This window comes from Saccoglossus kowalevskii, chromosome 19 (assembly GCF_978046115.1).
Source record: "Saccoglossus kowalevskii chromosome 19, keSacKowa6.1, whole genome shotgun sequence".
Classification (NCBI taxonomy): Eukaryota; Metazoa; Hemichordata; class Enteropneusta; family Harrimaniidae; genus Saccoglossus; species Saccoglossus kowalevskii.
The window spans coordinates 31627386-31649991 of NC_140659.1; the positions used below are offsets into that span (position 1 = coordinate 31627386).

At 36.0% G+C, this 22606-nt stretch overlaps 1 protein-coding gene across 1 annotated transcript; it reads right to left on the reverse strand.

Moving 5' to 3' along the window:
- Positions 1-263: 263 nt before the first annotated feature.
- Positions 264-22266, reverse strand: LOC100373978 (glutamate dehydrogenase, mitochondrial-like). The gene is made up of 12 exons (XM_085494028.1): positions 21954-22266; positions 19595-19732; positions 17626-17751; positions 13015-13215; positions 10794-10880; positions 10413-10501; positions 10103-10201; positions 8960-9097; positions 7795-8013; positions 3053-3176; positions 2510-2664; positions 264-2224 (listed from the first exon to the last, which is right to left on the reverse strand). The coding sequence occupies exons 1-12, from the start codon at positions 22075-22077 to the stop codon at positions 2105-2107; spliced, it is 1620 nt and encodes a 539-aa protein (XP_085350154.1). The 5' UTR covers positions 22078-22266; the 3' UTR covers positions 264-2104.
- Positions 22267-22606: the final 340 nt, after the last annotated feature.

Here is a 22606-nt window from a genome sequence, read left to right on the forward strand (position 1 = left end):
AAATTATGCAAAACCCCAAAATATGCATAAATATTGTAGCTTTGTAATATTGTAAATTTTTTTAATGTTTCCATTAAGATGAAATTTGTGGTATTAAAAAAAAAGCATAAAAATTGCCATTGTTGGTGGAAATAGTATACCACAACGTGGTTTTAGTAAACAAGGAAAAATGTTCTTGGATGTAAAATACTTACCAAGTGTTTTTAAAAGGGTTATTTATAATTATGTTAAGATCGTTATAAATAAAGAAGTCGTACTACAAGGAAGCTGAAACAGCACATTTATTGCAATTTATATTATATATTATTCATATTTAATAAAGTGAATTAATAAAATTATTACCTTGGAAAGTGAATCTCCATTACTTACAATAGTAAGACATTCTGTTGTTTTAAGAGTCTACCGCAGTGATACATTAAAAAGTTAACACATAGTACCATTACAAACACATCATTATTACACCACATAACATTAATAGGGCTTTCTTTCTATTTTTCGCAAAAATATTTGACAGAACACAAATTTTGCACATTTAATCAATTTGTCACTAGAGGGCGCTGTGCGGTGGCACAATTTTGGTGGTGGCACACACTCAAGGGCAGAAAATTTATTTTTTGCTTTGTTCAGATCTTACATTGTTTCATTAACACATCACTGTTCAAAGCTTTCAATCCTCATGCATTTGGGGTTGCAGATATTACAGGATAAAACAAGCACATCTTGGACTTCCTGCAAACCCTTGTATTAAAAGCCAATAAATACCCAAATAATGGATACAAATCCTGAGAAATAATGGTAAAAATTATAAAATAATACTGACTTATTAGGAATGTATGAATGCTGCAAGACATCATAGACCCTTTTCAGAACTTTGTGAAAGCTAACAATCATTCAGTCCACACACTTTCATGGATAACATGAGATCTCATAAAATACAATAGTGGTTGTCATTTTTATATTGATTATTATTTATACATGTACTTTCCCCATAACATAGACTAGCCTTGCCAATTTTTTGTTATGACTAATCTATTCTGTGGTGGTGATATGCAACCCAGATATGGAACTATTCAAAAAAGTAGACTGATGTGCACTTACGCAAAGAATGTCAGAGTTATGCTGGCATCCTGGATCAAAAGCTGCTTTCTCATTGGTTGGCTGCTTACAATCACGCCAATCATTCACCTGTATGAAAATACAGTGCTAACTACAGAGGGCAGAATAGACCAGTCTTGGAAGTTTAATATCAGTGACAGACTTTACATATGAACTCTTAAAAGCAATTATTATGCAAAAGAATAGAATTCCAAAGGCCAGGCCAATCTACCCATAAATAATTCTCCCAATTAAAAAATATATAATTGTTATTATTCTGTTTAAGTAGTCTATTAAATACTCGTATTTACTATTATTTCTATCTTCTTATTAACACTATGTAAATTATGGCGAGAACACCATAAAGACATTAGTTTTTTCACCTGCCACTACAAAAACTTTTAACAACATGTGGGTAACTTTTATAACTGTCATAATCAGACAATATTTCAGTAATTTTAAATTCATTCTGAGATCCTTCATGTGGTCATTGGGATTATTACGTGAAATAGTTGGTTAAAATTGGGAAAATTTGTAGGAAATATTTACAAAACATACAATTATCAATGACTTTCAGCAAGTCTGAATGATAGCAAGTTTAATTTTCATTTTTTAAATACTTTTTGAGAATTTACAAAGTTTCACCTACGTGCCAGATTGCTGTGGCTCGTAGAAATTTCCTGTTAATTCTGAACAATTACCTTAAATATTTCCCACAATTGCTGGCTGTTATTCATACCATACCAAATAAGTCACGTAATAGATCCAATAAAACTAGAAGATGAGTACTGTTTTCGGTCATTCAGAAAGTTGTCTAATTTATGCAAATCAGCTAATAAATATGCAAGGATTTTAACATTGAACTAATTAGGTTGAGAATTATCTAAGAGCACCAATGTACTAAGTTTTATTGAAATTTGTTGAGTGGCATTTGAGATATTACTGGAAAAGCTGAAAATTGGCTAGTTTGTATACAAATTAATTAATGCACATAATTAACAAAAATTTTTTATGTGAAAGTAAGACCGGCTTCTTTATATGATGTGTAGATCTTTTCGATAGCGAGTATGAATGCTGCAGTACGGAGGTCAAGACCAAGGTTGTATTTCATTGCAGTTCGCATAATATTCTGAAAAAATTAAAAATAAAAAGTTGATTATTACATGTCTCAAATATGAATTTCAATCAAATAAATTGAAAATAATGTAACTACTTTTCTAACTCATAATTATAAAATTGATCGCATGATTGTCCACACTTGCAGATTTTTTCTATTTTTGGTGTGTTTCCATTACAGCATTGCTGTAAACAGAAACTGGAATCAGTTAGCAAATGTAACAGTTCTGTTTTACCATAACAACATTCAGAGAACAATTAATAATTCTGTTGAAGGAATCTCTATAATGATTCTCACCCTAGATGACTTTTCCATAGTTTGTGCCAAACCATTTCGAACAATATCTTCCTCACTAGCACCTGCTATTTTCTTTCTGAATTGTTCAGTAGGTGTGATTGGAATTCCACCACTGTCCCGACCAAATTTACGTTCTAAGCTTTCTTGGACACTCTCTACAGGAAGAAATACATCAAGCAAAATGAAATTCGAAGTAGAACTTTGTGAGCAAAAGAAATAAAAGACTCTGGCAGTACAGTTTGGGTTCTAAAGTGAAAATACCTTTTCATGTCTTGTTTTGCAACTTTGATTGTTATGCAGATTAACACTAAATTGTCAACTTCAGTATTTGCTGCATATAGCAACCAATGTCAAAACTAGAATTCATGCTAGCCACTCGACGAGTATAATGGGTTGTGAAAAAAAATCACTATTTACCAACAATACATGGACATGCATGGCATGATGATAAACACCCTTTAAATACAAGATGTCTACATAAACATTATTTTCAAATATATTTTTATTGTTTTTTTGCTAGTATGTATACCACATTTCACTTACCTAAGATATCGTAATTTGATTCTGTTTCATATTTAAATGTAAGACGTCCATAACTGACGTGATTCAGATTCTTCAGCCATTCAAAGTATGACACGGTTACACCACCAGCATTCAGGAATAGATCCTACAAATCAAAGAAAACAGTTTACATACAAAGAAATTATTCACAAAACAATCCTGCAATGCATCTGGAAGTATTGTAATTATTTTAATGGTATTTCTAGTCTGTCTATTATTATTAGACACTTAGCATCCAAATCAACAGAATTTGCCTTTCCATGAAAAGCTGTATCAACATTCATTACAATAGTCTGTGGATATGAAGTCAATAGTCTGTGGATGTGAAGTCAATAGTCTGTGGATATGAAGTCAATAGTCTGTGGATGTGAAGTCAATAGTCTGTGGATGTGAAGTCAATAGTCTGTGGATGTGAAGTCAATAGTCTGTGGATGTGAAGTCAATAGTCTGTGGATGTGAAGTCAATAGTCTGTGGATGTGAAGTCAATAGTCTGTGGATGTGAAGTCAATAGTCTGTGGATGTGAAGTCAATAGACTGCGGATGTGAAGTCAATAGTCTGTGGATGTGAAGTCAATAGTCTGTGGATGTGAAGTCAATAGTCTGTGGATGTGAAGTCAATAGTCTGTGGATGTGAAGTCAATAGTCTGGATGTGAAGTCAATAGTCTGTGGACGTGAAGTCAATAGACTGTGGACGTGAAGTCAATAGACTGTGGACGTGAACTCAATAGACTGTGGACGTGAACTCAATAGACTGTGGACGTGAACTCAATAGACTGTGGACGTGAAGTCAATAGTCTGTGGACGTGAAGTCAATAGTCTGTGGATGTGAAGTCAATAGTCTGTGGATGTGAAGTCAATAGTCTGTGGACGTGAAGTCAATAGTCTGTGGACGTGAAGTCAATAGACTGTGGACGTGAACTCAATAGACTGTGGACGTGAACTCAATAGACTGTGGACGTGAACTCAATAGACTGTGGACGTGAAGTCAATAGTCTGTGGACGTGAAGTCAATAGTCTGTGGATGTGAAGTCAATAGTCTGTGGATGTGAAGTCAATAGTCTGTGGACGTGAAGTCAATAGTCTGTGGACGTGAAGTCAATAGTCTGTGGATGTGAAGTTAATAGATGATTTGCCGTACAACTGCGAGATCTTGCGAGATGCATGAAAGACACGCGTCGAACGTCTGCCGCAAAAATCGAACGATTTGATTTCGAACTCTAATTTCTTTATTTCGTAGCTCACATCGATCGGCCGATCTTTGACAGAGGAATATTGCATTTGAATATCCTCACTTAATCGAAATTGCCCATCATCAAATGTGTACAGCACATTATTGACATGGAAATGTCCCCCAAAATACATTCGCGTTTGTCAAATCTCACGCGATGTTTGACGCCACTACAACGCTATGACCTTTGTTTGTCCTGTTTTTACGTTTGATTTCACGCATAACGCGTGATTCTCGCAGTGAACGGAAAATGGTCTACAGACTGTGGATGTGAAGTCAATAGACTGTGGATGGGAAGTCAATAGTCTGTGGATGGGAAGTCAATAGTCTGTGGATGGGAAGTCAATAGTCTGTGGATGTGAAGTCAATAGTCTGTGGATGTGAAGTCAATAGTCTGTGGATGTGAAGTCAATAGACTGTGAATGGTAAGTCAATAGACTGTGAATGGTAAGTCAATAGACTGTGAATGGTAAGTCAATAGACTGTGGATGTGAAGTCGATAGACTGTGGACGTGAAGTCGATAGACTGTGGACGTGAAGTCGATAGTCTGTGGATGTGAAGTCAATAGTCTGTGGATGTGAAGTCAATAGTCTGTGGACGTGAAGTCAATAGTCTGTGGACGTGAAGTCAATAGGTGATTTGCCGTACAACTGCGAGATCTCGCGAGATGCATGAAAGACGCACGTCGAACGTCTGCCGCAAAAATCGAACGATTTGATTTCGAACTCTAATTTCTTTATTTCGTAGCTCACATCGATCGGCCAATCTTTGACAGAGGAATATTGCATTTGAATATCCTCACTTAATCGAAATTGCCCATCATCAAATGTGTACAGCACATTATTGACATGGAAATGTCCCCCAAAATACATTCGCGTTTGTCGAATCTCACGCGATGTTTGACGCCACTACAACGCTATGACCTTTGTTTGTCCGGTTTTTACGTTCGATTTCACTCATAACGCGTGATTCTCGCAGTGAACGGAAAATGGTCTATAGACTGTGGATGTGAAGTCAATAGTCTGTGGATGTGAAGTCAATAGACTGCGGATGTGAAGTCAATAGACTGCGGATGTGAAGTCAATAGACTGCGGATGTGAAGTCAATAGTCTGTGGATGTGAAGTCAATAGTCTGTGGATGTGAAGTCAATAGACTGTGAATGGTAAGTCAATAGTCTGTGGATGTGAAGTCGATAGACTGTGGATGTGAAGTCGATAGACTGTGGACGTGAAGTCGATAGACTGTGGACGTGAAGTCGATAGACTGTGGACGTGAAGTCAATAGTCTGTGGATGTGAAGTCAATAGACTGTGGATATGAAGTCAATAGTCTGTGGATGTGAAGTCAATAGTCTGTGGATGTGAAGTCAATAGACTGCGGATGTGAAGTCAATAGTCTGTGGATGTGAAGTCAATAGTCTGTGGATGTGAAGTCAATAGTCTGTGGATGTGAAGTCAATAGTCTGTGGATGTGAAGTCAATAGTCTGTGGATGTGAAGTCAATAGACTGTGGATGTGAAGTCAATAGTCTGTGGATGTGAAGTCAATAGTCTGTGGATGTGAAGTCAATAGTCTGTGGATGTGAAGTCAATAGTCTGTGGATGTGAAGTCAATAGACTGTGGACGTGAAGTCAATAGACTGTGGACGTGAAGTCAATAGACTGTGGACGTGAACTCAATAGACTGTGGATATGAAGTCAATAGTCTGTGGATGTGAAGTCAATAGACTGTGGATGTGAAGTCAATAGTCTGTGGATGTGAAGTCAATAGTCTGTGGATGTGAAGTCAATAGACTGTGGATGTGAAGTCAATAGTCTGTGGATGTGAAGTCAATAGTCTGTGGATGTGAAGTCAATAGTCTGTGGATGTGAAGTCAATAGTCTGTGGATGTGAAGTCAATAGACTGTGGACGTGAAGTCAATAGACTGTGGACGTGAAGTCAATAGACTGGACGTGAACTCAATAGACTGTGGACGTGAACTCAATAGACTGTGGACGTGAACTCAATAGACTGTGGACGTGAAGTCAATAGTCTGTGGACGTGAAGTCAATAGTCTGTGGATGTGAAGTCAATAGTCTGTGGATGTGATGTCAATAGTCTGTGGATGTGAAGTCAATAGTCTGTGGACGTGAAGTCAATAGTCTGTGGATGTGAAGTTAATAGATGATTTGCCGTACAACTGCGAGATCTTGCGAGATGCATGAAAGACGCGCGTCGAACGTCTGCCGCAAAAATCGAACGATTTGATTTCGAACTCTAATTTCTTTATTTCGTAGCTCACATCGATCGGCCGATCTTTGACAGAGGAATATTGCATTTGAATATCCTCACTTAATCGAAATTGCCCATCATCAAATGTGTACAGCACATTATTGACATGGAAATGTCCCCCAAAATACATTCGCGTTTGTCAAATCTCACGCGATGTTTGACGCCACTACAACGCTATGACCTTTGTTTGTCCTGTTTTTACGTTTGATTTCACGCATAACGCGTGATTCTCGCAGTGAACGGAAAATGGTCTACAGACTGTGGATGTGAAGTCAATAGACTGTGGATGGGAAGTCAATAGTCTGTGGATGGGAAGTCAATAGTCTGTGGATGTGAAGTCAATAGTCTGTGGATGTGAAGTCAATAGTCTGTGGATGTGAAGTCAATAGTCTGTGGATGTGAAGTCAATAGACTGTGAATGGTAAGTCAATAGACTGTGGATGTGAAGTCGATAGACTGTGGACGTGAAGTCGATAGACTGTGGACGTGAAGTCGATAGTCTGTGGATGTGAAGTCAATAGTCTGTGGATGTGAAGTCAATAGTCTGTGGACGTGAAGTCAATAGTCTGTGGACGTGAAGTCAATAGGTGATTTGCCGTACAACTGCGAAATCTCGCGAGATGCATGAAAGACGCACGTCGAACGTCTGCCGCAAAAATCGAACGATTTGATTTCGAACTCTAATTTCTTTATTTCGTAGCTCACATCGATCGGCCAATCTTTGACAGAGGAATATTGCATTTGAATATCCTCACTTAATCGAAATTGCCCATCATCAAATGTGTACAGCACATTATTGACATGGAAATGTCCCCCAAAATACATTCGCGTTTGTCGAATCTCACGCGATGTTTGACGCCACTACAACGCTATGACCTTTGTTTGTCCGGTTTTTACGTTCGATTTCACTCATAACGCGTGATTCTCGCAGTGAACGGAAAATGGTCTATAGACTGTGGATGTGAAGTCAATAGTCTGTGGATGTGAAGTCAATAGACTGTGGATGTGAAGTCAATAGACTGCGGATGTGAAGTCAATAGACTGCGGATGTGAAGTCAATAGTCTGTGGATGTGAAGTCAATAGACTGCGGATGTGAAGTCAATAGACTGCGGATGTGAAGTCAATAGTCTGCGGATGTGAAGTCAATAGACTGCGGATGTGAAGTCAATAGTCTGTGGATGTGAAGTCAATAGTCTGTGGATGTGAAGTCATTATACTCACAGGAATGATAAGAATATTCCTATCAAGAAGAATTTGTTCAGCTGCCGGAGTTGTTGGACCATTGGCGCCTTCCGCAACAATTCGACATTTCAAATTCTGAGCAACCTCTGATGTGATCGCTTTTTCTGCAGCACAAGGAATTAAAATATGACACTTCTCTGTCAAAAGGTTGCCTTCATATGGTTGTGCATTTGGAAAACCAACTATTGTACCATGCTCCTGCAAAATATGACGTAGTTCATAGATTCAGAAACAATTATACAAATAAGGTTTTTCAATGTTGCTTGACCCTATATTACATTAACAATTACACCACAGTAATAACACCACAGTAATAACAATACCGCAGTAACAATTACACCACAGTAATAACAATACCGCAGTAACAATTACACCACAGTAATAACAATACCACAGTAACAATTACACCACAGTAATAACAATACCACAGTAACAATTACACCGCAGTAACAATTACACCACAGTAATAACAATACCACAGTAACAATTACACCACAGTAATAACAATACCACAGTAATAACAATACCACAGTAATAACAATACCACAGTAACAATTACACCACAGTAACAATTGCACCACAGTAATAACAATACCGCAGTAACAATTACACCGCAGTAACAGTTACATCGCAGTAACAATTACACCACAGTAATAACAATTACATCGCAGTAACAATTACACCACAGTAATAACAATACCGCAGTAACAATTACACCACAGTAACAATTACACCACAGTAATAACAATACCACAGTAACAATTACACTGCAGTAACAATTACACCGCAGTAACAATTACACCGCAGTGACAATTACACCGCAGTGACAATTACACCGCAGTGACAATTACACCACAGTAATAACAATACCGCAGTAATAACAATTACACCACAGTAATAACAATTACACCACAGTAATAACAATTACACCACAGTAATAACAATTACACCACAGTAATAACAATTACACCACAGTAACAATTACACCATAGTAATAACAATACCGCAGTAATGACAATGTCTATATATAGTACACAAATCATTATACCACACTAATGACAATAATTAAATGAAAATAACAATCATAACAATTATAACTTATAACTAATACATCAAATTATTACACCATTGTATGTATACTTACAATTTTATAGTCTTCCAACTCTCTCTGATCAATACCAGCTGGATTGTAGATGCTACCATCTATTTCTGCAACTCCTATACATTTAGCACCATGACGATGCAAATATCGCATTGTATGAAGACCTACATTTCCAAAACCCTGAAAAATATGTTATACACCGGCTTCATTGAAAGATATATACAGTGTTTTTGGCAGTAGTCTACTACTGTTGTATTATCACAACAACTGAATGAAAACTATTGATAAATTGAGTCTCGATATTTTCCAAATGTTCGGAATGTTAAATGACACAACGTAATAAGATGCACAATGGCCAATCACAATGTGGTAATAAGATGAAAAATGGCCAATCACAATGTGGTAATAACATACAAAATGGCCAATCACAATTTGGTAATAAGATGCAAAATGGCCAATCACAATGTGGTAATAAGATGCAAAATGCCCAATCACGATGTGGTAATAAGATGCAAAATGGCCAATCACAATGTGGTAATAACATACAAAATGGCCAATCACAATGTGGTAATAAAATGCAAAATGGCCAATCACAATATGGTAATAAGATGCAAAATGGCCAATCACAATGTGGTAATAAGATGCAAAATGGCCAATCACTATGTGGTAATAAGATGCAAAATGGCCAATCGCTATGTGGTAATAACATGCAAAATGGCCAATCACAATATGGTAATAAGATGCAAAATGGCCAATCACAATGTGGTATTAAGATGCAAAATGGCCAATCACTATGTGGTAATAAGATGCAAAATGGCCAATCGCTATGTGGTAATAACATGCAAAATGGCCAATCACAATATGGTAATAAGATGCAAAATGGCCAATCACAATATGGTAATAAAATGCAAAATGGCCAATCACAATGTGGTAATAAGATGAAAAATGGCCAATCACAATATGGTAATAAAATGCAAAATGGCCAATCACTATGTGGTAATAAGATGCAAAATGGCCAATCACAATATGGTAATAAAATGCAAAATGGCCAATCACAATATGGTAATAAGATGAAAAATGGCCAATCACAATATGGTAATAAGATGCAAAATGGTCAATCACTATGTGGTAATAAGATGCAAAATGGCCAATCACAATGGCAATGTAAGATTGTAAAATATTTACCTGGATAATATATGTCTTCTGGCCAAATCCAGGTGTTGTACCGATTGCACTCATATATGATGCCTCATGTAAAAAGTTTTCAATGCCATGAAAAATACCCTAAAAAATAATATTGTTAAATGGTTACTTTGTGAATCTCTTCTTAGAACCTTAATTCAGTCTATGTTTTGGCAATATTTGAGCCAGGCTCTATTCCTTGCAACAAGTTCCAAGTTGTTGATGGCACTGCATGATTCACAGATCAAATTTGTTGTCAACAAAAGTTGCAGCAAATATGGTATATATTGTAACTGAAAGTGTCTCAACTTACACGTCCAGTAGCAGAGACACGTCCATGAATGCCACCTTGACTAATTGGTTTACCAGTTACACAGGCAGAAGCATTGATATCGTTGTAACCTACAAATAATCATTCTTTTCTAGTTTAACTAATTCCCAGTTAGGGAGCATTTTACTGGGGTCCTTTAAAGAGCTAACATAATTTACAAACAAGCAGCCTGTCGGCTGAGATAGATCTGCTGTTAGCAATGCACATTTCAATTAAAGAACTGAAGATATCATTAGAAAATGAACAATATGTATAGTATCAAAGCAATCGGACTTGCTGTTTTCAACATTTTTATTTATTTTTGGCCCATCTGTCATTCAGGATCAATGTGAGAATTTATTGTCATTCTAAAAAGTAACTAACCAATAGTTTCAGCATATGTATCTGCCATCCAACTCATTTCTCTCTCACCCGTACCCATATCTGGTGCAGGAACATCCACACCAGGACCTGAAAAATATAAATTTATTTGTCAACATCATTCAATCTTCAGTTGATTCAAAACATATATGTACAAATTTGATAGGTCAAAACAATTTGTCAACATCATTCAATCTTCAGTTGAGTCAAAACATGTGTACAAATTTGATAGGTCAAAACAATTTGTCAACATCATTCAATCTTCAGTTGAGTCAAAACATATGTACAAATTTGATAGGTCAAAACAATTTGTCAACATCATTCAATCTTCAGTTGAGTTAAAACATATATGTACAAATTTGATAGGTCAAAACAATTTGTCAACATCATTCAATCTTCAGTTGAGTCAAAACATATATGTAAAAATTTGATAGGTCAAAACAATTTGTCAACATCATTCAATCTTTAGTTGAGTCAAAACATATATGTACAAATTTGATAGGTCAAAACAATTTGTCAACATCATTCAATCTTCAGTTGAGTCAAAACATGTATGTAAAAATTTGATAGGTCAAAACAATTTGTCAACATCATTCAATCTTCAGTTGAGTCAAAACATATATGTACAAATTTGATAGGTCAAAACAATTTGTCAACATCATTCAATCTTCAGTTGAGTCAAAACATATATGTACAAATTTGATAGGTCAAAACAATTTGTCAACATCATTCAATCTTCAGTTGAGTCAAAACATATATGTACAAATTTGATAGGTCAAAACAATTTGTCAACATCATTCAATCTTCAGTTGAGTCAAAACATATATGTACAAATTTGATAGGTCAAAACAATTTGTCAACATCATTCAATCTTCAGTTGAGTCAAAACATACATGTACAAATTTGATAGGTCAAAACAATTTGTCAACATCATTCAATCTTCAGTTGAGTCAAAACATATATGTACAAATTTGATAGGTCAAAACAATTTGTCAACATCATTCAATCTTCAGTTGAGTCAAAACATACATGTACAAATTTGATAGGTCAAAACAATTTGTCAACATCATTCAATCTTCAGTTGAGTCAAAACATACATGTACAAATTTGATAGGTCAAAACAATTTGTCAACATCATTCAATCTTCAGTTGAGTCAAAACATATATGTACAAATTTGATAGGTCAAAACAATTTGTCAACATCATTCAATCTTCAGTTGAGTCAAAACATATATGTACAAATTTGATAGGTCAAAACAATTTGTCAACATCATTCAATCTTCAGTTGAGTCAAAACATATATGTACAAATTTGATAGGTCAAAACAATTTGTCAACATCATTCAATCTTCAGTTGAGTCAAAACATATATGTACAAATTTGATAGGTCAAAACAATTTGTCAACATCATTCAATCTTCAGTTGAGTCAAAACATATATGTACAAATTTGATAGGTCAAAACAATTTGTCAACATCATTCAATCTTCAGTTGAGTCAAAACATATATGTACAAATTTGATAGGTCAAAACAATTTGCCAACAAACAAGCTGCTCTCTGATTGGTCCGACTGTTAGATGTTAAAAATGTGTGAGATGACATTGAAGAACTTCTGGACGAAGCTGTAGGGATTTTGTTGGATGGCGACAGTGAGGCAGACTTGGACATTTAGAGTTTTGACTTTGATGAAGATGGCAATGAACGTACAAATGCAGATCTGAGAAGTTTTTTCAAACAACTATGAACTTTTCCTAATGTTTCCTATGTAAATTCGTAAATTATTGTTCGTGTATGACTGTTGATCCAGTATTTGTCAAAACCAACAAATAATTTTGCACAGTTTAACCCCTGACATTTTAGTTCATTTTGAGTTCACGTGTATTGGGCGTGTCTGCGGTGGATAATCCTAATTCTAAGGATTCCTCACTGTAGATTTTTATTATTTCTGGTTTATTTTTTTACGTTATGAGCAATAAATTATTTTTGTTATACTTCTAATGTTGCATACTATTTCCATTGTATGCTTCAATTTGCCATTCTATTCCCAGCCGCAGTTCAATCTGCGAGTTATCAATTTTCACAAATTTTTGTTTTTTTTGGAGGGGATGTCTGGGCGGGTGCCTCCATTTTTTGACAATTTTCCATATTCAGAAGCCTGGGCTCTTACCTCAATAACTACGGTACATCACTCCGTTGTATAACCATAGTAATTCCATTTTTACCTACCTATAAAGCTCTTTTTAGCCAATTCTATGGTAAATCTTCGAGTAATTCTTTCAAGCTCAAAGTCTGAATACTTGCGTGGATCAATCTTGACACCAGCTTTAGCACCACCAAATGGAACATCAACAACCGCACATTTATATGTCATCAATGAAGCTAAAGCTTGTACTTCATCAGCAGAAACATCCATGCTATAACGCATTCCTGCAAAGTATCAAATATAAATATGATTTTCTTTTGAAAGCAGCAATATATGCAGAACTGCATGTACATAGTATAGAGAGGCTTACACAATGTTTTATTTATTAAGAGTGACCAATTTTTGAGAAATATGCTAAGCCAATTGTTCATTTATAGGCAAGCTAGAAAAAATTATCATAGTTATGACTGAGTCAAAGCACTGAACAATGTTTATTTTTTAAAATGTGTATAACGTGCAGTACATGTGATATGGGTAAGAATCAATCAGCGAACAGAAGAACATCAAGTGACCTTGTGGTTGGTAGAGCTCCGCTGTAATTGCAGAGGGCAGTGGCAGTTACTAGATGTATAGGAGATGTGGAATCTATGATAGTTTAGTAATTGTGACAATGATCACTGGAAGGGCATATCCCATCAGAGGAAACGTATTTGTGTATGTAATGCATGGATATGTATAATTAATGATGTGGGGGTACAGGAAATTGAAGCTGAAAGATGAAGTTGTTGTCACTACTACCACAATATATTTTTGCATTATTTGGTTACTGTACGTGTGACTGAATCGAGAATGACAAAGTTAGACAATACGACAAAGTGACATGTGACATGTGACCTTGTGATGACCCTGACCTGTTGTTGTTGTCAATTTATGTTGGAAGTTGTTTACTTGACATGACATGGGGGTGCAATGGTTTTAGTGTGTCAACTCAGCATATTAGACAGATTTCACAAATGTGCCACCAAATATTACTAACTAAATTATATATATAATCAACAATTTTGTAGCAATAATAATAATAAAAATTAAAGCCGCAAGCGGCGTCACCGGGGCCCAAGCTGACAAGATTCTGTTTCGTAATTAATGTGGTCACATGTTAGACAATCAGGTAGCTTGAATTATCAGTAACATGGGGTCAAAATGAAGTTGGTACCATGTATTTACCTGGTTTGGTTATCGAAATATGGTTTTCAGGATATATAATGAGCCATGTTCTTATGCACAATAATGAGATTACATAATCATATATAACCATTTCTAATGTCAGTTACATCTTTCATTCAATGTCTTCATAATGACACTTGTTACATGTCCTGCTCTGCAACAGTGTTTTAGATATGACTGCTTTGCATATTAATGAGTTCACATGACCATATATGGTCATCTGTTATTTTTAAACAAATCTCTTGTTCACTGTTGTCATAATATCACAGGATTCATCTTCCTAACTGCAACAGTGTTTAAGATATAATGGTTATGCATATTAATGAGTTCACATGACCATACCCATGGGTGCCCATCCACGTGGCCAAGCAGTGTGCTATTGTGGCAAAATGATGCATCTAATGACACAAATGCACATACAAAATTTGAAAGAAATCAGACTAATACAAAACATGTAGTTGCATAATGTCTATTTTCACAAAATCCAAGATGGCGGCCAAACCATGTGACTGATCAAAATAATATTATTTTTCTCATATGCAGCTAAGGCCAGACATGGTAAATATAAAAACATCTAGTAGATTGGTTGAATCATCTCTGAGAAACAAATACCCAAACTTTTTGTCAATTTTGCTTAAAATCCAAAATGGCGGCCAAACCATGTGACTGATCTGAATTTTTTTTTAGATTTCTGAAAGGGTTTGATACACAGATGCCATGAAGCAAAATTGAAAATAATCCCTCAAGTGTTGCCAGAGTAAAAAAACTACTTCCTGTGTAGAAGAAATCCAAAATGGTGGCCAAACCACGAGACCAATCATAAAAAAATGTTCAAACACAAATGGGATTCATGTATAGAAGCTAAATACTACATATGAGAGCATTCTACTTGGTGGTTCTGAAGAAGAAGATTTTTAAGTATTTTTTGCCGTTTTTAGGAAAAACAAAATGGCGGGAAAAGTCACATGACCGCTAAAGTTTTTATTGCTGATGTTTATTACACATGAGTTGTACTATATACCATAAAAAAATCTAGACGCCTAGACCCTCAGAAAGTGGTCAAACAGCCACTTCCGGTTTTATTTCAATCCAATATGGCTGCCAAACTAATTGACCAATCAAAATTCTGAAAGCATGTTGCACCAGTTCACATTAGGGACTATCAGTATAGAACATTATCAGACCATTCCGTTCAGCGTTTTTCTCAAACGGCTTGACGAAAAAAGTTACGGAAGAAAGAAAGAAAGAAGAAAAAACCGGACGATAAGAATAGGGGCCTCGCCCTTTGGGCTTGGGCCCCTAAAAACCGGACGATAATAATAGGGGCCTCGCCCTTCAGGCTTGGGCCCCTAATTAAAGCCGCAAGCGGCGTCACCGGGGCCCAAGCTGACAAGATTCTGTTTCATAATTAATGTGGTCACATGTTAGACAATCAGGTAGCTTGAATTATCAGTAACATGAGGTCAAAATGAAGTTGGTACCATGTATTAACCTGGTTTGGTTATCGAAATATGGTTTTCAGGATATATAATGAGCCATGTTCTTATGCACAAAAATGAGATTACATAATCATATATAGCCATTTCTAATGTCAGTTACATCTTTCATTCAATGTCTTCATAATGACACTTGTTACATATCCTGCTCTGCGACAGTGTTTTAGATATGACTGCTTTGCATATTAATGAGTTCACATGACCATATATGGTCATCTGTTATTTTTAATCAAATCTCTTGTTCACTGTTGTCATAATAACACAGGATTCATCTTCCTAACTGCAACAGTGTTTAAGATATAATGGTTATGCATATTAATGAGTTCACATGACCATATATGGTCATCTGTTATTTTAATCAAATCTCTTGTTCACTGCTGTCATAATAACACAGGATTCATCTTCCTCACTGCAACAGTGTTTAAGATATAATGGTTATGCATATTAATGAGTTCACACGACCATATATGGTCATCTGTTATTTTAATCAAATCTCAGGTTCACTGCTGTCATGATAACACATGAATCATCTTCCTAATTACAACAGTGTTTGAGATATAATGGTTATGCATATTAATGAGTTCACATGACCATATATGGTAATCTGTTATTTTAATGAAATTAATTGTTAAATGTTGTCATAATAACACAGGTTTCATCTTCCTAACTGCAACAGTGTTTGAGATATGACAGTTATGCATATTAATGAGCTCACATGACCATATATGGTCATTTGTTATTTTAATCGAATCTCTTGTTCAACGTTGTCATAATAACACAGGATTCATCATCCTAACTACAACAGTGCTTGAGTTATAACAGTTATGCATATTAATGAGGTTAGAAGCCCCCACCCCTTGGGTGCCCAGCCACGTGGCCTAGCAGTGTGCTATTGGGGCAAAATGATGCATCTGATGACACAAATGCACATACAAAATTTGAAAGAAATCAGACTAATACAAAACATGTAGTTGCATAATTTCTATTTTCACAAAATCCAAGATGGCGGCCAAACCATGTGACTGATCAAAATAATATTATTTTTCTCATATGAAGCTAAGGCTAGGCATGGTAAATATAAAAACAGCTAGTAGATTGGTTGAATCGTCTCTGAGAAACAAATGCCCAAACTTTTGGTCAATTTTGCTTAAAATCCAAAATGGCGGCTAAACCATGTGACCGATCTGAAATTCTTTTTAGGTTTCTGAAAGGGTTTGATACATAGATGCCATGAAGCAAAATAGAAAATAATCCCTCAAGTGTTGCCAGAGTAAAAAACTACTTCCTGTTTAGAAGAAATCCAAAATGGTGGCCAAACCACGTGACCAATCGTAATAGTTTTTTTCAAACATAAATGGGATTCATATATAGAAGCTAAATACTACATATGAGAGCATTCTGCTTTGTGGTTCTGAAAAAGAAGATTTTTAAGTGTTTTTTGCCGTTTATAGGAAAAACAAAATGGCGGGAAAAGTCACATGACCGCTAAAGTTTTTATTGCTGATATTTATTACACATGAGTTGTACTATATACCATAAAAAAATCTAGACGCCTAGACCCTCAGAAAGTGGTCAAATGGCCACTTCCGGTTTTATTTCAATCCAATATGGCTGCCAAACTAATCGACCAATCAAAATTCTGAAAGCATGTTGCACAAGTTCACATTAGGGACTATAAGTATAGAGCATGTTCAGACTATTCAGTTCAGCAGTTTTCTCAAACGGCTTGACGAAAAAAGTTGTGGAAGAAAGAAGAAGAAAGAAGAAGAAAAAACCGAACAATAAGAATAGGGGCCTCGCCCTTTGGGCTTGGGCCCCTAATAAACAATTACTCAAATCGCTGTGGCCAGCTAGCACAGTACTTAATCCAAACTCACATGCATGCTAAAACACTGACTTACAGTAAAAACTGAAAAAATTCTATAAAGGGTAATTTTATAGCATTATTTTCATACATAGGTGGAATTCTCTCACCTCCTTTACATGGTGTTCTATGCTGACTGTGTTCGGCACGGTAACCTTCAATCATCTCCCAATCACCATTGTCTCGTCTCAAAGGAAACACCACACTTAGAAGATGGTTGCAGGATTTGATTAAAGCTGAAAAACATCACAAGATGAAACAGAAATTGTCAATCAAATAATTTTAAAATTAACAAGCTGGTTGGTGATCTGCTCTGCTCAAAAAATATGTGAAAACACTGGAAATCACACACTAGCTAATATGATTTTAAGGGCAATTATAGCCAAAAATAAAAGTAATTAGTCCTGGAAAAATTTCAAAAGTTATTTTAAATCAAATTTACAATGGGATACTGTCACTGAATTTCAGAATTAACAGCAGAATGTTATACAAACCTAACAGCAACAGTCAACAGAATGGAATTGAACAAGTCATTGTCAATGACACGTCCCCGTTCCGTTCATATTTGACTAAATCTGAACAAAATCCATCCATGCATGACTGAGATCTGGTTCCGGAATTTTGAAAATACGTGATTTTGATGCATTTTCGGCCCTAAAATGGCCATCATTCAGCTATTGTTTAGCGGATCATGAAACAAATGCACATATCTATTTGTGACATGATGTACCATTTGTGTGTGAAGTTTGAACTTGATCAATCCAGACATGTCTTGGATACGGATCCAGAACTGAATTCAATCAATCAATCAAATATTTTATTTTACCTAATAATGTACACTTGTAGTTTACAAAACTAGAATCAATTATAAATAGGTAAAATATTCTTTAACAAAATGGCCGCCAGTCGGCCATTTCGAACTTGATCCGAAAAAAAAAAAGACGTGCATCAAGGTCCTATTATGTTTAATGGCTATCGTTAATGAGATCATGAAACAAATGCACATACATATTTGTGACATGATGTACCTTGTGTGTGTGAAGTTTGAACTTGATCAATCCAGACATGTCTCGGATACGGATCCAGAACTGAATTCTTTAAACAAAATGGCCGCCAGTCGGCCATTTCGAACTTGATCCGAAAAAAAAAAAAAAGTGCATCAAGGTCCTATTATGTTTAATGTATGTACCAAATTTGAACAAAATCCGTCCATGCATAACTGAGATCCGGGTTTGGAATGGTGAAAATGTGCGATTTCAATGCATTTTCGGCCTTAAAGCGGCCGCCATTTGGCTGTCGTTAATGAGATCATGAAATAAATGCACATACATATTTGTGACATGATGTACCTTGTGTGTGAAGTTTGAACTTGATCAATCCAGACATGTCTCTGATACGGATCCAGAACTGAATTCTTTAAAACAAAATGGCCGCCAGTAGGCCATTTCGAACTTGATCCGAAAAAAAAAATGACGTGCATCAAGGTCCTATTATGTTTAATGTATGTACCAAATTTGAACAAAATCCGTCCATGCATAACTGAGATCCGGGTCCTGAATGGTGAAAATGTGGGATTTTGATGCATTTTCAGACTTAAAATGGCCGCTATTCGGCTATCGTTAATCGGATCATGAAAAAAATGCATGTGCATATGTCCCATATAATGTGTGATGTATGAGTGAAGTTTGAACTTAATCGGTCCATGCATGTTCGAGATACAGGTGATCACGAACGGACGCACACAGGGCAAAACATAAGTCCCCGTTTTCGGACTACGTCCGAACGGGGACTAATTAAAGAGCCATACCCTTGTGTTCATTATATATCGCATGAGACTCGTATCAAACAATACAATGCAACAATGCTTTAATGATATACTTAATACTAGTATACTGTAAAATACTTTTTTTCGCTTGGAATTTATTTTGGCTATTTTCGCTGAAGGGAGTATTCAGTGAAAATAAAATCACTTGAATATACCTTTTTTCCTATATTTTACATTCAACTCTTCAAAAATCGGTGAAAATAAATTCCATACATAACACCCAAAGTATTTTACAGTACTTATTTTTTAATTACCCAGAGTTCCTTTCACTTTGTTTATTTTATCTTGTATTGGTATTTTTCCAGGTAGTTCATCAACTAATTTATCAGTCACAAGGTCAACAGCTTTGTCATAATATTGTTGAACCATCTTATGAAAATCTGGATCATCATCTGAAACAAAATAAAAGTGAAACAATTGATCGCCTTGCCAATGATTTGTTAGGCAAATATATTATTGCTGTGTGATGTGTTGGTGCCACATCACTAAATCCTTATACACCCACTACGGTACATTATATGATAGTGCTCAATATGGCAGCCGATTTGGGAATCTGTTCGATATTTCGAATCAATTAGAATATTAACCTTTTCACCATCTGACTTTCTCGTCCAAATTTTTCAGAACTTTTTTTTTTATATTCTTCAATATTTCTGGAAATGAACCCTAATCTTAGATCCAACAGACAAAATTTGAGTCAATTTTCAGTTTTTACTTTAAAAATTTGGCTATTTTTGTCCCAATCTTCTGAAGGAAAGTGCAGACTATGAATAGGACTATTTTGTGAATTGTTAATGAAAAGAAGGAACTGGTGGGGAAAAGGTGTCTAGAAATCTATTCGCCCATATGTAAGTTCTCAGATGTTGTTATAGTAGCATGCTTTAGAAACTTTTAGGGAATGTCTGAATTAGTAAACAAATATTTAACACACTTTAACCCTGTTGTTACCATAAGTTGTCTTGCAACTTATTTTCAAATTTATTTAAAGCACATGCGTAGGAATTGCATCCCAAGCGACGATAAAACCACACACTAAAAACACAAAGGCTCATGGGTAGAGGCTTATTTTTAGACAATGATACTGATCACTGGTAGTTTAGTGGTTGTCGCACCAGACTCATGATCATGATCGGTAGACCCAAGGTCAAATCCTACCTTAGGCTGAACACCAGAAAGGGTCAACCCCTATCCTGGGTGAGTGTGCCACACACACAATGGGAAGGCCAATTCCACTGGACGAGATTCATTCACTAAAGAATGTGACTTTGGGGTTAAGGCCTGCAAGTGCTTGTGTTCAACCAGCCTGGTTGACACCAGGATAGTGCATTACATTGCCATTTGATAGAGAAATGGCCGCACATGCAGCCCTGTATCAAAACATTAATATGGCTTCTGTGGCAAAAATGCACTATATGTCAGCACTTGCAGCTTGCACATAAAAAAAAAGTCAGGAAAACAACAGTGACATTCAATATCCAGAACTGTCCCATATTAAACACAACGCGCACAACGACCACCATCCTTTATATTAGTGTTATTTTGCCAAATTACATTATTAATCTCAAGATTATTTCTTTTTTACTACCAAATATTATGGAATCATTGATAACAACAAGTCCAAATGTATATCACAATAAAATAATACATAAAATGGATTCTTGTCAATAAAGGTTAAAAGCTATATATATATAAACAAGTAGCCTCTTGGCTGAGATAGCTTTGGGGAACCTTGGTTAAGGCCTGAGATAGCTTTGGGGAACCTTGGTTAAGGCCTGAGATAGCTTTGGGGAACCTTGGTTAAGGCCTGAGATAGCTTTGGGGAACCTTGGTTAAGGCCTGAGATAGCTTTGGGGAACCTTGGTTAAGGCCTGAGATAGCTTTGGGGAACCTTGGTTAAGGCCTGAGATAGCTTTGGGTAACCTTGGTTAAGGCCTGAGATAGCTTTGGGGAACCTTGGTTAAGGCCTGAGATAGCTTTGGGTAACCTTGGTTAAGGCCTGAGATAGCTCAACTGTTAGCAATGCACATTTTAATTAAAGAACTGAAGATATCATTAGAAAATGAATTAATCTGAGGTCTACCTGAGGTACCCATATGTATACATGTAGTATTAAAACAATCGTATAGTATTAAATCAAAGTGAAAAATATGATTTTTCACCAAAAATGTTCATCAAAATTAGAGACTTGAAGATATCATCACGAAATGAACAAATCTGAACAAAGTCAAGCTAAAAGGGTGAATGCTGATGAATGGCAGTCATTTAGTTTTTTTTTTAATTTTATTGTGGGGGTCAAAAAATCAAAATAGGAGTCAACATATCGTTCGCTCAAACGTTTATGTATCACTTCACCTCCACCCCCTCAGCTCTTCTCCCCACAAATGTGGGGGGCCAGTGAGCTAGAACATAACACCTTAACCTTAGCCGACATATCATTGGTCTTTTTTAGGTTCATGATCCGGTCATCTCCCTCTTAGTTCAAAGATAGAGGAAGGCAAGTTACGTGTGTACATCTTCCGACCTTTAGTCACGCACGATTGAACAAGTTCATTCACTGCTACTTTGAACATTTTTTTCTATCACACGACAATTTACCTCCATGTTTTAACTTACCATTTAAAGAAGGACTTGAAGTACTGAATTTGTGGTTAATAGCTGCAGGGAGTCGGGTGACCTGTCGTTGATGGCCAGTCACGTTCACGCCGTGTTTTACAACCGTTGTTACAGCTCGAAACATTTTAGTTATTTCAGTATTCCTATTAAATACAGAATTTGTTCAAAAAACTATGGATTGACTTCGAAGCATGCGTTCACGTAAATTTCGTAGCAAACATTGGAGTGCAGATTCTGTACAATGGATTCCTGGTCTGATGCTATCCAAATGGTGATTTGGAGGTCAGGAGTGAGTTCGATGTGACGTGGTTTAAGGGACCAGGGAACAATATAAATGCAGGGGAGCTGGGTAGCGTTTTCGGAGGGATAAAATAGCATATGATTAGAATAGAAGAGAATAGAATTAATTTCAGTAAAAAATATCAACAGATTTCTCTAGTAACAATGAATTCATCATTTGAACTCATTACGGTATTTTTGAACACGCCGTGGTAAAATTGTAATTACACCTATAAGGTATATGAATAAACCTCAAGCTGTATGGACTGGACTGTTGTCGCAATTTCGGGCAAAAGTCGTATCTAGAATGATAATCAATTAACAAATGAGAATAAACAGTCCTAAAGGAAAAATTAAATATTTGTTGAAATAAA

Bases quoted from the DNA above. Each gene is read 5' to 3' on its own strand.
- LOC100373978 (XM_085494028.1), bottom strand. From the start codon at position 22,077: ATGTTTCGAGCTGTAACAACGGTTGTAAAACACGGCGTGAACGTGACT. The intron at 10,881-13,014 runs GTAGGTAAAAAT...TATATTTTTCAG, and splicing joins GGCTAAAAAGAGCTTTATAG to GTCCTGGTGTGGATGTTCCT. The intron at 2,665-3,052 runs GTAAGTGAAATG...TTCTTCCTGTAG, and splicing joins ATCAAATTACGATATCTTAG to AGAGTGTCCAAGAAAGCTTA.